Genomic DNA, 15241 nt, shown 5'->3' with positions numbered 1-15241 from the left:
TTTTGTCCCCGACACTTAGCAACTATTTGAGTTAGAGACATGCCGCCAAAATCTGCTTTCTCTTGCAAAGTAGTAATGTAATGATTCCACTTTTCTGGCAAAGAGCTCAAATATTTCTCGACCTTCTCTTCCTCAGAGTACGTAACCTCAAATGCTTGCAACTCTGTTAGCAAATGATAATATCGTGTAATTAGTTGATCTAAGTTTTCACTTCTTAACCCAAGTACATTATACTGATGCTTTAGAAGGTCTTTTCTATTCTTTTTAAGTGTTTCATCCCCTTCACAATGATTTTTTAATGCTAACCAAAGCTCTTTTGATGTCTTATATCCGTTAAATAAATGCAATATATCTTGTGGCAATAACATTTTTAAACATGATAGTCCCTTTTACTCTGTCTCATACAATTGTTTATCGGATTCAGTCATATATTGATAAGCATATACTTTGGTAACACCACTGTCCTCATATGTTGGGGCTTTATATCCTTTTGTCATACAAGTCCACATTCTAATATCGGTGAATTGCATAAAGGATTCAAATCGACCGTTCCAAGAAAAGTATTGGTCTATGATCATCAGTTTGGGTGGTAAATTACCCTTACCGGTCACATGGTCCATTAGTATTAATTGGTTAAGATAGTTTGCTGCCATTGTGTATGAGGTTCAACTTATAAACACACAAATGACACAAGAACACGCAAACTGGGAACACTCAAAATGAAACACGCAAAAGTGTAGGAACACGCAAAATCCAGGAACACTCAAAATCCAAGAAACGCGCAAAATCTGAGAACACGCAAATAAGGAGAAACACGCAAAATTCAAGAAACACACAAAATCTCAAGAACTCTCAAAGTTTCAAGAACAAGCAAAAAACAGAAACACTCAAAAGCCTTGGTAATATCAAAACGCGCAAAAGGTATTATTGCTTAAGAACACGCATATAGTACACTTTTTCAAGAACACACAAAACACCACTTTCACACAATTTCTTAGATCCCGAGCCCGATATTGCTCAAGGATAAACGAGATTGTGAGAAAATGTTACTAGGATATAGATTAATCAATATTTGGCAACAAGTTTGAACCTTTATTTCAAAACCATGCCCAAAGATTAATTTTCACCTTAAATCACGCAAACAAAGGGATACCCCAAAACCGTTGTCAATCTCTAACCAAGGTTACGAGAACCTGTGGCTCTGGATACCAGTTGTAAGTCCCTCGGGTCTTGTACTTTTATCTAACCGATATTGACTTAAGGATATGTCGAGGTGCGAAAATTCCTCGAGATAACCCACGGTTTTATATCAACCTTTAGATGATATATATATCACTATATATATATATTTATATATCTTTTTGCGTGAAAGTAAACATTCAGGAACGGCTATCCAGATTCACTTTACCAAACACGTGGTAATCTAAATCTATGAGCCGTTCGGGGGGCCGGGTATGTGTTTGCGGTTCGTGCACGAGATGAGTATTACCCACAAGATAGACCGTGCGTCTTCTTGGTTTTCTCTCCCTAGGATTTGCTCTTTTCTCTCTCTACACTCTTGTTCAAACATGCATGACACACACCCTCTATTTATAGCCAAATACTAGGAAACACGCAAATGGCCTTTTGCGTGTTTCTAAAACACGCATGGCCCAATGGATTTCAGTGTTTCTATGGTCAAGGCCTATTAGGGTTTTGGCCTATTTTGCATGTTTCCCTGAACACACAAAACTGTTTGAGTGTTTTTGTTGTCAAGCATACTTTTGCTTGTTTCCACAGAAACTCTCAAACCATTTGAGAGTTCTTGAGAACAAGCATACTTTTGCTTGTTTCTTAGAAACTCTCAAATGACCATTTGAGTGTTCTTACTTTAAACAAGCAAATATTTTGCTTGTTCCTAAGAACCCTCAAATAACACTTAGGATATATTGAGTAAATGTCTTTACTGCTGTCAAGACGCAGAACCAACATTGTACTCAGAGTTAATGTCCTTACAGCTGTCAAGACGCAGAACCGACATTAACTCAACTAATGCTTTAACTGCTGTAAACATACGCAGAACTAGCATTAGCCTTCGACAAAATTTAAACTGCTGAGAATACGCAGAAACAATGTCGTCTATATTACCTATTGGAAGTGTGTACTTAAGATAATGTTTATACTGCTGTAAATACGCAGAAACACAATTATCTTAACTTCCCTTTGAAAGTACATTAAGTTAATATCTCAACTGCTGTTAATACGCAGAAACAATATTAACTTAATGACTTTTTACATGTTATGTCTAAAACCCGCAACATACAAATAATAAACAAACATATAAACATAATTGGATCACATTTGGCTCAACAAAATATGCCAAGGTAATATTAAGGACAAACGGTAATTACAAGATAATTACAAGACTTGAACTTATAAATAAATATACTTCACATACTAGAATGCTCATGTCACTAAGAATCATACACTAACAAACTTAAAATTCATGAGAAGTCTTATCCTATCCATGATTTAGAGCTTACGGCGGTTGTTTTTGCATTGAACATTTGGCGTCATTATTTAAATGGCGTTAAATTTTCCATTTATTCCGATCATAAGAGCCTTAAATACTTCTTTGAACAACGTGATCTAAATAACCGTCAATGAAGATGGTTAGATTTGTTAAAGGACTATTATTGTGAAATTTTATATCATCCCGGAAAGGCCAATGTGGTGGCCGATGCTTTGAGTAGAAAAAGTTCTCATTACTCTATTCGTGTTTCACCTTTGTGGGTAATGATTACCAATGATTTCATGGAGCGCATAAGGGAAGCTCAAGAAGAGGCATTACAACGTGATCCTAAACGGGAGAGAATTAAAGGACAAATGAAGCATTTCTCTAAGGATTCACATGGCCTCACGGTTCGTTATGGAAGAATTTGGATACCATTTTCATGTAATTTGAAAGAAACTCTTTTTGATGAAGCGCATAAATCCAAATACTCCATTCATCCCGGTGCAACGAAAATGTATCATAACTTGAAAGTTGATTATTGGTAGCCGGGTATGAAACGGGACACAGTCAAGTATGTAGAAAGGTGTTTAACTTGTTTACAAGTTAAAGCGGAGCATCAAAAACCATATAGGAAGCTCCAACCGCTTGATATACCTCAATGGAAGTGGGAACACTTGACTATGGACTTCATTACCAAACTTCCAAAGACTCCTAAACATCAATTTGATATTATATGGGTGATTGTAGATCGATTAACGAAAAGTGCTTTGTTTTTACCCATTCGTGAGTCATCATCTTCCGAAGTGTTAGCCGATATATATGTAAAGGAAGTTGTAGCTCGGCATGGCATTCCCGTCTCTATTGTCTCGGATAGAGATACTAGGTTCACTTCCCATTTTTGGAAGAAGTTTCATGAAGATATGGGTACCAAGTTATATTTTAGTACCGCATATCATCCGCAAACAGACGGACAAAGTGAACGAACTATCCAAACATTAGAAGACATGTTGCGTGCATGTATTATGTATAATAATAGTTATCATTCTAGTATTAAGATGCCTCCGTATGAAATGCTTTATCATAGGAGATGTCGAACTCCCATTTGTTGGGGAGAAGTGGGACAACGAGAATTAGGTGGAACTGACATAGTACTTGCAACTACTCAAAAGATAGATGAAATTCGTGAGAGACTCGAGGCTACTCAAGATAGACAAAAATCATATGCCAATGTTAGAAGAAGACCCATTGAGTTCATGGTCGGTGATCAAGTTATGTTAAAGGTATCTCCATGGAAAGGTTTACTACGATTTCGTAAACGTGGAAAGTTAAGTCCACGGTTCATTGGCCCATTTCGAGTTGTAGCCCGTGTTGGCAAAGTAGCATACCAATTGGAATTACTCGAGGAACTATCTCGAATTCATGACACTTTCCATGTATCTCAACTCCGAAAATGTCTTATTGATGATGCAACGTGCGTTCCATTGAATGAAATCGAATTAGATAAGAAATTAACTTATGTTGAGGAACCCGTTGCTATCGTGGAAGAAGAGTTGAGAATGATAAACAATAAGACGGTACGCACTTTTAAGGTACAATGGACACACCATAAGAGCTCGGAGTATACTTGGGAAACCGAGCATGATATGTTGGTGTACTACCCGTCTTTACACATGGCTTGGATCACGGGGACGTGATTGATTCTGAGTGAGGGAGATTTGTAACACCCCAATAATTTAAGGTAATAGAAAATTTACCCTTTTTATAGTTTTAACAATAAATTAATTTCCTAGAATTTTGTTTTGAGATAAGGGGTTAATTTAGTCGGAACTTTAGTTGCTAACGGGTATAATACCCCTTTTATTTCAAAAGAAAACGTGGCCATCAGGGGGATGACCCAGCCACTTTAGTTTGAAGAAATCCTTATCCTGATTATTCTCAAAAACTTCTCCATCCTTCTTTCAATTCTTCTTCTAACCCTTTTCTAATTTATCAAGGATTAAGATATAAAATCATCCTCCTAAATTCAATCAGTTAATTTAAATAATAAATAAGCAATTGAGGGTTTATATTGTGATTGTGGTGGCCGAAAATTTCAAGGAGAAGGAAGGAGAAATTAAAGGTTTTATAATTTATTTGATTGTTCTTTGAGGTAAGGAATTTCCCTTAATTATTGAATTATAAGTTGGGGTTTTATTGTTGAAATTAAGGTTCTTGAATAATGAAATTGAGAATTTTGTAATTTGAGGATTTTCTTAAGGAACCCTAATGGAATAAAAAGGGGGAGATTAGGGGTTTTTGTAATGAGTTATTAAGATGATGAACCCCATAATAATAACTTATGTATTTTAGGTGTTTGGCTAAAATGATGTTATGAAATTGATTATGAGAGTTATAATGAAAGATTTTGTGTAGCCAAACACCATAGTGATTTAGTTCATGATGTTATGAAATTGATTATGAGAGTTATAATGAAAGATTTTGTGTAGCCAAACACCATAGTGATTTTGTTCATAGTGAACTTAGTTAGATGGTTGTGAAAGAAATGAGTTTATAGAATTCATAGTTATATGATATATGTTGTGTAGGTGGTGAAGAGCATATCATTGTGCATAATAGTCAAGTAAAGTCTATTAGCCAAAATCAAGGTGAGTGCATATGTATATGTTTATAGTTGTGATATGGAGGACATAGATGAATAATTCCTATGACCCCATTTGTATGATTGAATTTGTGTAAGACTAGTAGATGAAGATATATCTACTAGCATACATTGGTTTTGTGCAAGACTAGTAGATGATGATATACCTACTAGCATATGTTGATTTAGTGTAAGACTAGTAGATGATGAGATACATACTAGCATATATCCTTGGCCAAGTAGAAAAGACATGATCATGCTTTGTTTGTTGTTGTTGTTTTGATTTGTAATTGAATGGCTTAAATTGTTATATGCATTTAGTATTGTATAGATAGTTATTGATCATATTCATATGTATTCACTAAGCTTTAATGCTTACGTTTTAGTTGTTTAACTTTTTATAGGAAGTAGTAGTAGCAAATAAAAGGAGGTGATCAAGTGAAGTCAAAGTTGAAGTTTGTAGATCCTTGTTTAGAAGGTTGACATCTTGGGTAATTTTGTAGACAATCCCTTTTTACCTATTTGGATCTTGATACAAGTTCTTGTTTTGGTAAGAACCAATCTGTTTTGGTGTAAAAACTTGAAATTTCGTCAAGTTTCTAGTCATTTAGTTTGTACATGGTTATATATGTATTTAGTTGATTTGTGGTTTGGGCGACCGACCCATTTCGTTGTAGTTGGATAAACTACCAATTGGGTCGTACAACATTTTGGTAACAATGATATATGTATGAAGTATTTTCGAGTCATATGTTGTTTTAAAGGTGAAGTAATGTTTTTGAATGAATGAGTTTTGCGATAAGTTGCAGGAAATGACAAAGTAGAATTTTGCAACTTTCTGGGCAGAAATATTCAACTTTGGATAGTAGAAAATTATTTACATACATAATTAACAAGTATTTAACAACATATAACCATGTACTTCATATAGTAGTTACATTTTTACCCTAACAAAATTAATCAAAACTTTGACCCGCCCAAAATATTATCTTGTTTGTGTTTGATATAAATTTTAAGGGTAAATGAATAGGTGTTGATTAGATAACTAAGTTACCTATATTTCCTCTTCTCCAAGAATCTAGCAAGTGAAGCTTTTCTGGCAATTGGAAGATCTATGAAAAGAAAAAACAAAAAATTAATTAGCTTTCAATAAATAAACCATTTTCTAAAAATTTCAATTTTGAAACAAAGATTTTTTTTTTTAATCAATTACCTGAAGCATTGACAACAGTGTTCTTCAAAGGTTTTTCAAGCTTTTGTGGTTTCTGTGGAGCACGCCGCAGTGGGGGCTGTTGATCCATCTGGGCTGAGACTTTCCACTGCGCTGCAGTGGGAGTGTTTTACCACAACTGCGCTGTAGTGGGGATCCCCTGTAAAAATTATAAAAAAAAATATATTGGTTTTTCTTTAAAAATGTTTTGGGTCTTTACAGACATCTAATGATAAAAAAAAAAGCACAAGGATGAAAATGCGAATCGAGCAAACCATAGGACTGGTAGTGTAATTTAATCATTAATGTTATTTAAAAAGAGAGTTGTTTTTTTATTAAATAGTATAAAAGTATAGATTAAGTGTATAAGGGAATTAGGATTAAAAAATGAGGGTATTTTAAATATAAAAAAGTGCTAAATTTCTAAAATAAGAAAATTTAATATATTTTATAAGGGGTTATAGATATTGATAGAAGATGAATAGAAGCAATATAACTACCAAAAGCTTCGAATTGAGAAACTCTCAATTTCTATTATTAGTGTTGTTGAATAAAAGATAACTTTTAAAAAAGGATCTTCATGAAATTCACATTATATGAATATAGATATACTACATAGGTACAGAGGGTAGTTGTTCATATAAAAATATAATTTAATTAAAAAGAAAAACATTTAACCTGTTATAAGATGTCATTATGTCAAATAAGAGCAACCATGTAAAAATTTAAAATACATATTAATAATCGAGTTCAATGGGTAACCAGAAAATACATTAGTCATCTAATGACTAAACTAAACGTTTATAATTAATAATTATTATTACTCTGGAGCTTCATGTGATAGCTAAGTTGGGCTTACAAAAAATTATATGAATCTTTCAACATATCAAATTCTTATCATATGTTGCACCTCGTTTTGGCGTGCCACATTTTCACTACTTTTGGTCTTGCATAGGTATCTGATATTGAAATATTAATATCAATACCCATCTGGTACCGGTACCGTATTTGGTATAAAGTCCGGTGTTCGGTATGATTTTAACACATATTCGATATAAGTATTATATTATGGTATTAGTTTGGTACATGTCCATACTGATATGATGTCTAAACACCAAACTTTGTTATGGTTGTAATATTGTTCGTTTCATTTTGGCTGAAAGTTTGTTTGTAGTGTCGTTAGTTTTGCTTGTATGTGCATTAACTTTGTTTCCATTTACTTAGCAACAACTTTTTAATTTGTCACTCAATCTTGTATTATCCCTCTCAAAGCACCATTATGGCATTATTATATAAAGATTTTCTATGGGATCTGCAACACTTGTCGTCCCAAAACTCATTGTGTTATTCATATAAATGCTACATTGATTCGTTCTTTTGATCGATAAACAGAAAAATAGCATTTGTTTATGGCCATTCCATTTACAACTTTACACCCAAACCACGAGATCAAAAAATTTTTGACAAGCCGGTTTCATTTTGAAGGGTAAATGCACAATTTACAAGAGAATTACATGAAATTACCATCTATGATTAGTCCATGAGACCATGATGGTAGCCGTTGTTGATTCTAAAATTCTAAGCGTTTGGTTTATATAATGTTTTTGGAGGGAATGAAATCTTTCAAAGGAATTGGAATTTAAAGGAATGAAATTCACTAGGGTAACCCTTAAACCCAAAAGAATTATCCATCATTTTATGACAGTTTTGAGATTTTACTTTTCTTTCTTTACCCCAATGATGTATCAGTTGTTGTATCTTACACAATCTTGTTGATTCTCCGACTCTCTTTATGAAACTGCAGAAGGAATTGGTTTTTACCTTTTAAGTTTTAACGAGCTTTTTCAAGGATACGCTGTCACAAAGGTACACGACTGATTAACCGTTGATACATTACTGCTATCTTGGTCCTCATTTTATCCTTTTCTATGTTTAAGTATTGTTTCAAGGACATGTTTTCATATACGTTATACGTACATGATTAACCATTGATACATCTCTAAAATCCCGTTTTTCATTTAATCTTTTGCAGCCATTTTCGCCATCCACCAATTACAAGTAGGGATTCTTCATATCCAAATTCAACACGTATTTTTGCAGCAAGCCACCAAGAAATGAAAGTTTTGAGAGTGGGGGTCGGGTTTCTTTAGAGTTTATTATCTTCCAAGTGTTCAAAGTTATCACTGCATGGGTCCAAATCTTTTGCGCATTTGAGATGTGATGCAAAAACCTCTTGGATTAAATCTGAATGAAAACTACTTGATGTTCTTTAATTACAAAATTTATCTTTCAAGAACAATTTCTAACAACCTCTGAAACGTTTTGGCACTAACTGCAACGATACCCTATAAACACCAAACATCTTTTCACTACGACGAAGATCACTAATTCAAGCTCAAAATCCAGGTTGAATGGGAGTGTGGGTGAGATAAAGGTTGAAGGAGCAGCCTTCACCGGATAATTGGCTTCATGTCCAGTTTCCAACCAAGTTAGACAGAATCATAAGGCCGTAAGTTAACTTAAAACAGGTTTTGTGAGGTAAAAAGGCTACATTTATGTTCAATGATAGGATGCATCTTTAGTTGAAAACATTGACTGGCGATTATGAAGAAGGTATCTGGAATATACAGTTCGGACACCTATTAGAATGGTACAATTCAACATATAGAACAAGAAGAATCTATAGTTTTCTATAGGATGCTATTTTGGGCAAATGTTCAGATATAAGCTGTGTATTCCAAATGTTAAAACCTGGTTAAATTACAATCCAAGCTCACTAGACCAACGAGAGTTTGGAGTTGCAGCTCAACACAATTTTATCCTTTTTTGACGCCAAGATGCTAGTCATCAGTGTACAGACAACATGTATAATGAATTAGCTAATTTATTTCACCATGTTTATCTTTCTTCTCCAGAATCTAATTCAGGAGATAGATACAATCGTGGTCTGACAGAAAGTTTTTGACGAAGGAAATGAGAAAGGACGCTTAGATCTTTCTCTACTTGTCTTACCAGAACTCTTCCAAGAAGCAAAGAAGCTGCATGTTAAAAAAAGAAGCTGCACAAAACAGGTTTGAGTAATAAAAAGGGTCATCTTTAAATACAGGTCGATCAACTAACATTTTGAGTCTGTCCAATAAATTCTCTACTGCAAAAACAACTTTACTACAATAGTAATATAATCGTTGAATAGAAATATCTTAGGTTGTCTGCTTAAGAAACAGATTTGGGCTGTACCCGCTTTTCCCTCTTAGCTAAACTTTTGCATTTGACCTGTTTGAGATAGAACGCAATGCCCATTCATGAGTTGACTGGTTGTAATTGTTCCCTCTACTGAAATACCCAATGTAGAAGCTAAAAAGAAAAAGAGTTGACGAGTCCAACGCCTCATCTTTGGAAGAAGATTGCTGTCTTGAATTTAACTCATTGGCAGGAGCAGTGGCAACATCAGGTTCAAAATGGACCCCACTACCACTGCCACAGCAGCCACCAAGGCTGAAGGATATCTAATCATCATTCCAGAAAACCATTTGACGTAGCATGCTGATCTGGCAACTCAACGTGGTTTGTATCATCTGGTGGCCTTGTGAGAAGCAATAATTGCAGTGAGGGATGATCACCTTAAAAAGCCAACACTGATTGGTGAAGCGAAAATTTAGGGAGAAGTGCTGCATAACCCATAAAACTTTCAACATTCCAATCGCCACCCATTGATGTGGCAATACCAAATTGGACATAATGCATGTCGACTAACGCATCCGTGGGTCCCACATCTGAACAAAATAACTGAAGCTGCCATGATTACTAGAAGGTAGAGACAAAAAAAAACCCCAAAATGAACATCAGCGGTGTTACAAGGACCAAGGCATGAACTTCCCCAGCCACAAGTGAAGGATCTTCAGGATATTGCTATACTTGAAAAAGGAAGTCCTTGAACATCTGGATTATTGTTTTGACTTTTGATATATTTGTCTTGAAGAAATTAAGTTTTTGGCTTCGTCTTCTGCAACACTAAGAACAATAAGATCTGCATCCCCATTGACGGTAATTCCATGGCATATACTAATGTTGAGAGAAGTGAATCTAGCTCTGCCCCGTTAGCGATAGAATAGTCAACGTGCCCACCACCCATTTGATTGACACTGATATCATACAAGCGGCACTACTGCTCATAAGAACAGCTTTATGACCATTACTGATTAAAGTTCTCTAGTAAGCTTATAGCCAGAAGAAAGTGAATGCAAATTTTCATGTTACTTGACTTCCTATAATCCATTTATTTATCTTCATTCCAAGCTTTAAGCCATTATGATGACCTTCCAAAACAGTTTCCTGTTTGACCTGTTATAGAGATTCCGACTTTGATTAGACTCCACTTCCATGGGGACAGAGAGAGTGGCTCTGGTGAATGGAACTGCCTAAGATCTCCAAGACCCTTTCTGTCATCATCTGACTTTGGCCGCCAAGAAGCATCTGACTTCACCTCAATATCAGTCACGCCCTCCTCACAATTACGCATCTTTATGAAAAAAAGAGGAAGATAAAACATCCGGTCAGTACATCATTAATAAAGAAAACAGATGAACGGTTCCACAAGCATACTACGGATGTGAGACGGGTAAAATATGGGTCAATGATGACATTATCCAAAGAGTAGTTCTTAAGACAGACAGGCATTGCCACTGCAACCAAACAAAAAGATAAAATTGTTATCTATAAGACTACAACAACAACAAAAATACAATCCCTCTAGTGTGCGTTGATATGGGAGAGATATGATGTAGACAATAATATGTACAAGAGAAGACGGAAATCTACAATGAACTAATGATGTTGCTTGCATTGCGAGACTGTCGATTCACAAACACCTATCGAAATTTAAGGGCACACATAATGTGCAGTTGATACATCAAATATTTCTCGAGGAAAACGCTAAAAGTATCACCATTATTTTTGAAAAATGTGTATTTTATTTGTCTAAGAAGAATAGTTAGTGAATTAATAGACCTTACGTGTGTCCTTAAAATATATGTTGGATAATCCCTTCTAAAAATAGCTCCCAAATTAATCAAATTCAATAAGTTTTAAGTTTGATTATTTGGATTTTCAAACAGAATATTCAACACCAATCACATTCTTTTCAAACATTGGAAAACCAAGAACCTCAAATCATTTAGGACCTCAAGTTTATTCTGGCCCTCTTCTTACACCTTCTGTTACCCACCAAACACAATCACCTCCTACACTTGTCAACCAAAACCCCATATGAATCTTTGACTTGTTGCCATCATCAATTTCCAATTTCCTTTCCAACCCACCAAAATTCTCATTCATATCTCATCTGGGAATCTCTTATTTTCTCATAAAATTCAATATTGTGCAAAAAGCTCCCATCTTTATCTTTCCATACATAGAATCTTGTTCTTTTTTTTAATTCTTTAGTCCATCTTTGTCTGTTCTGAGCCATGGTTGGAGGTTTATGTGTTGTGGGTTCACCAATTGTTGATTCACATACTTCACCATGTTTGTGTGTTGATGGACTAACATCAACAATTCATATGAATCATCACACAACAAGTAATGGAGATTTGAATTTGCAAAAGAAATTGGTTAGTAAAAAACTTTGTTCTTCTTTCTTGGATTCTAGGCTTCCAACAAAAGCAATTGCTTCCAAGAAACAGAAAAAAGCTAAGGGCTTTGTGATTGTTAATAGCCTTGGTGGACAGTATGAAGAAAGTTTTCATGATGTTGAAACTGTAAGAACTTGTTTATTTCATATATTTTTTTATGTGTACCTTTTATGGTTATTTGGTCAGTTTTAGTTTCTAATTTTTACACCTAAGTATGCAAATTGTAAGAAACAATTAGGTTTAAGAACTATGAAAGCTTCAATAGTTAGTGTTTGTGGTTATGTGTAATACTCCGTAAGAGTTATTATTGAATAAAAGCTGTATTAGTGAAATATTCAAAAGGGCCAAGTGCACAAAAAATGTTGGAGTAGCGTTTTGTTGTTGGTGTGTGTATTGAACTTTCAATTATTTATATCTTACATATATATGAGGTTTATTACATGTAATAGCGCCGTTAATAGATAAATTATAAATATACTTGTGAACTTGTGATGTGGCATCAGTTTTGCTAATGTGGCAAGGGATGTCGCAACTTAAATGGCTGTCGTGTCAACAAACATACTCAAAATTTGACATGTACAATGATATGTTATGAATTTTGGCTACATATGCTAGCAAATGTGAAAGGTTCGATACATTTTTATGCACATAGCCCTATTTGAAATGTGGACAAAAACTGAAGTTTATACAAAGGCTAAAAACATTTCTAGTAAGGTTTGACGATTTTAGCAGAAACGCAACAATTACTTGTGAAATTTTGACATAAGTGTGAAGTACATGTGTTTAATTCGTTTTTACAAAGAGAGAAATTGGACTAGTTGAGTGTCCTTGGGTATTGTTTGTATGAAATATGGTTGCATATGCGTATGGGTCTACCAATACTTGTTTTGGAGTTACTATTGATTTTACCATCTGCTATGAATTTTATGACCAACTGCGATCTTGTTACAGCAAATATTCAATCTTTTTACCTACAAAGCAGTGAGGACTCTTATGAACCAACTTTATGAGATGAACCCAACAGAATATCGATGGTTTTATGAGTAAGTCTACGAAAATTCTGGGATCCTTTGTGGTCCTATCATATTGTTTGTAAAACAATGAGGGTACTATCATATGCTTTTGACGCTGTTTTTATGCTATATTCCAACAGTTTTGTAGCAACAAACAAGCCTACTGAGGGAAAACGCTTTCTTCGCACCCTCCAAAAGGTATGTCCCATTTATAGTAACAGAGTATCTGATAGAATAGGGATCATAGGGGTTATGATGTTATATATAAATTAAGGGAAATGATTAATCCTCCTAATATGATGGCCTAAAAATCCTCCTAACTATAAGATGAAGACATTTGGCAAAATCAAGGGGCAAGATTAGGAAAGATAATTAGTGGATACCACATGTCTCTTTCTTATAGTTTTAGGAGGATTTTTAGGCTGATCTTAAAGAGGTTTTATTATTTTCCATAAAGGGATTATAGCTGAACATAAAAATTGGTCAAATGGGTCGAACTGGAAGTCTGGAAATGGGTCAAAAGTTGTTAAACTTGTATTCTTGTACTAGTGTTTATGACGGCCTAAATCATTTTGTATACACAATGTTAGATTATAATTATAATAGATAGTTTTACTATCATGTTCAACACATTAGCTATCTTAAGGCGTGTTTGTAAATGAACTAAAGTTGGTGGAATGACTGGTCGCCCCGACCCATAGATAAAAGTACCCACTTATACCTGAACCCTTTTGACCCATTACCTAATCTGCCTATACTGCCACTGTGCCACCTTCATTAGAAATCTGACGACTATCATTTGCAGACCTTCAACTTTATTATTAATCTCGGTTATGTTTCAATAGGAAAAACATGAGCTTGCAGAAAGAGTAATGGTGACGCGCCTTCACCTCTATGGAAAATGGGTGAAGGTATGAAATCTGTGACAATTTTCCATTTCCGCTTTTCATTCTATACTTTTGTCACAAACTTAAAAGTTGTGGAATAATGATTTTTTGGTGTTGTTTTTTGTTGTTAGAATTTGGATCATGCGGAAATGTATAAAGATCTCTCAGATCAGAACCTGGAGTTGATGCGTGAACGCCTCATGGAAACTGTGATATGGCCCTCAGATGATACAAATACAGAGAAGATTGGTTGAAGAGTTCCATAATCCTAGGTTTTGTCAGTGAGATACGTATGTATATATATCTGCACGTTATATAATTCCTCTCTTCGTAGGTTTATGGACAGAGAATCTTAGCTAGTGTTTTGTCAAAATGCAGCTTGTAATATTTTCCAGCAGCAATAAGGAAAATCTTTGCTTTGAATACAACATGTACATGTATTAAAACTTTTAACCATCTCTTAGCTTCACTTTCAAGTTCAGGTTTATCTATACAGCCAAGTGATGTATGAGACCTATGCCATGAAAGTTGGTGCTTGTGAGAGCATCTCTCCAATGGGAAAAAGCTTTTAAAAGCTTTTTATTTTGCTAGCTAACAAATTCATTAATTAAAAATTAAAAAAAAACTACAGTATTTACTCCAATGCAAGTTTTTCTTCAAATTTGCTGAAAAAAACCTTTGTACCCAATGATATCAAGCTTTTTAAAAAAATAAATTTCTACAAAAAATACTTTTCATCAACCTCCATTGGAGGTGCTCTGAGGGTGGACGGAGTGGTGAGGTGAGGGGACCGGTACCGGGCCGGTACCGGATGGAACACCGCTCCGACCCCCCGGTACTGGTGGGGAGGGCAGCGAAGTGGGGAGCGTCGTGCCGGTAGATTGGTCCGTTACTAATCATTGTTGTTTTTTTTTTTTTTTAATTAAAAAAAACCATTTCCATGTATATGCAATATATATATATACATGTTGGTAGGCTGGAGAAGACGATCCCACCAAAAGTCAAAATATGCAACTTCAGTATTTACATTTTATACCCTAGAGTTTTAACTTTTGTTAAAATGGGTAAAAATGTTATTTTTTATACATTAATATTTTTTTTATTTTTTTTAACATACTTTAAAATTGTTTTAATTTTGTAGTGTTTTTAAAATTTTATATTTTTTAATAAAAATGTTTGATTTTGTAGTGTTTATATTTTTTTAATTGTACTTTAATTTATTAAATAAAAAGTTTAATAATTTGGTAATTAAATATAAATAGAAATTAAATTAAATAGAAAAGGGTGGGTAGGGGAGGGGGTGGCGAGGTGCTCCTAGCATTAGGGGAGGGGAGGGAAGGAGAAGAAAAATCGGGGAGGGGAGGGGAGG

At 34.6% G+C, this 15241-nt stretch overlaps 1 protein-coding gene and 1 pseudogene across 1 annotated transcript; one reads left to right on the top strand and one right to left on the bottom strand.

Annotated features, from left to right (window-relative positions):
• Positions 1–9855: 9855 nt before the first annotated feature.
• LOC122601345 lies at positions 9856–11676 on the bottom strand (annotated as a pseudogene).
• On the top strand, positions 11534–14348 carry LOC122599939 (chaperonin-like RbcX protein 2, chloroplastic). Its single transcript, XM_043772558.1, has 5 exons — positions 11534–12098; positions 12924–13015; positions 13126–13183; positions 13831–13896; positions 14004–14348. The coding sequence occupies exons 1-5, from the start codon at positions 11808–11810 to the stop codon at positions 14124–14126; spliced, it is 630 nt and encodes a 209-aa protein (XP_043628493.1). The 5' UTR covers positions 11534–11807; the 3' UTR covers positions 14127–14348.
• The last annotated feature ends 893 nt before the right edge of the window (positions 14349–15241 follow it).

Source organism: Erigeron canadensis, chromosome 5 (genome assembly GCF_010389155.1).
Source record: "Erigeron canadensis isolate Cc75 chromosome 5, C_canadensis_v1, whole genome shotgun sequence".
Classification (NCBI taxonomy): Eukaryota; Viridiplantae; Streptophyta; class Magnoliopsida; order Asterales; family Asteraceae; genus Erigeron; species Erigeron canadensis.
The sequence above is the reverse complement of the archived record's forward strand: the minus strand, read 5'-3'. Positions and strand labels throughout refer to the sequence as shown.

What these genes read in the sequence shown, in the direction of transcription:
- LOC122599939 (XM_043772558.1), top strand. Translation starts at nt 11,808, where the DNA reads ATGGTTGGAGGTTTATGTGTTGTGGGTTCACCAATTGTTGATTCACAT. An exon ending in GTTTTCATGATGTTGAAACT is followed by an intron (nt 12,099 to 12,923) that starts GTAAGAACTTGT and finishes ATCTTGTTACAG; the next exon opens with CAAATATTCAATCTTTTTAC. An exon ending in TCTATGGAAAATGGGTGAAG is followed by an intron (nt 13,897 to 14,003) that starts GTATGAAATCTG and finishes TTTTGTTGTTAG; the next exon opens with AATTTGGATCATGCGGAAAT.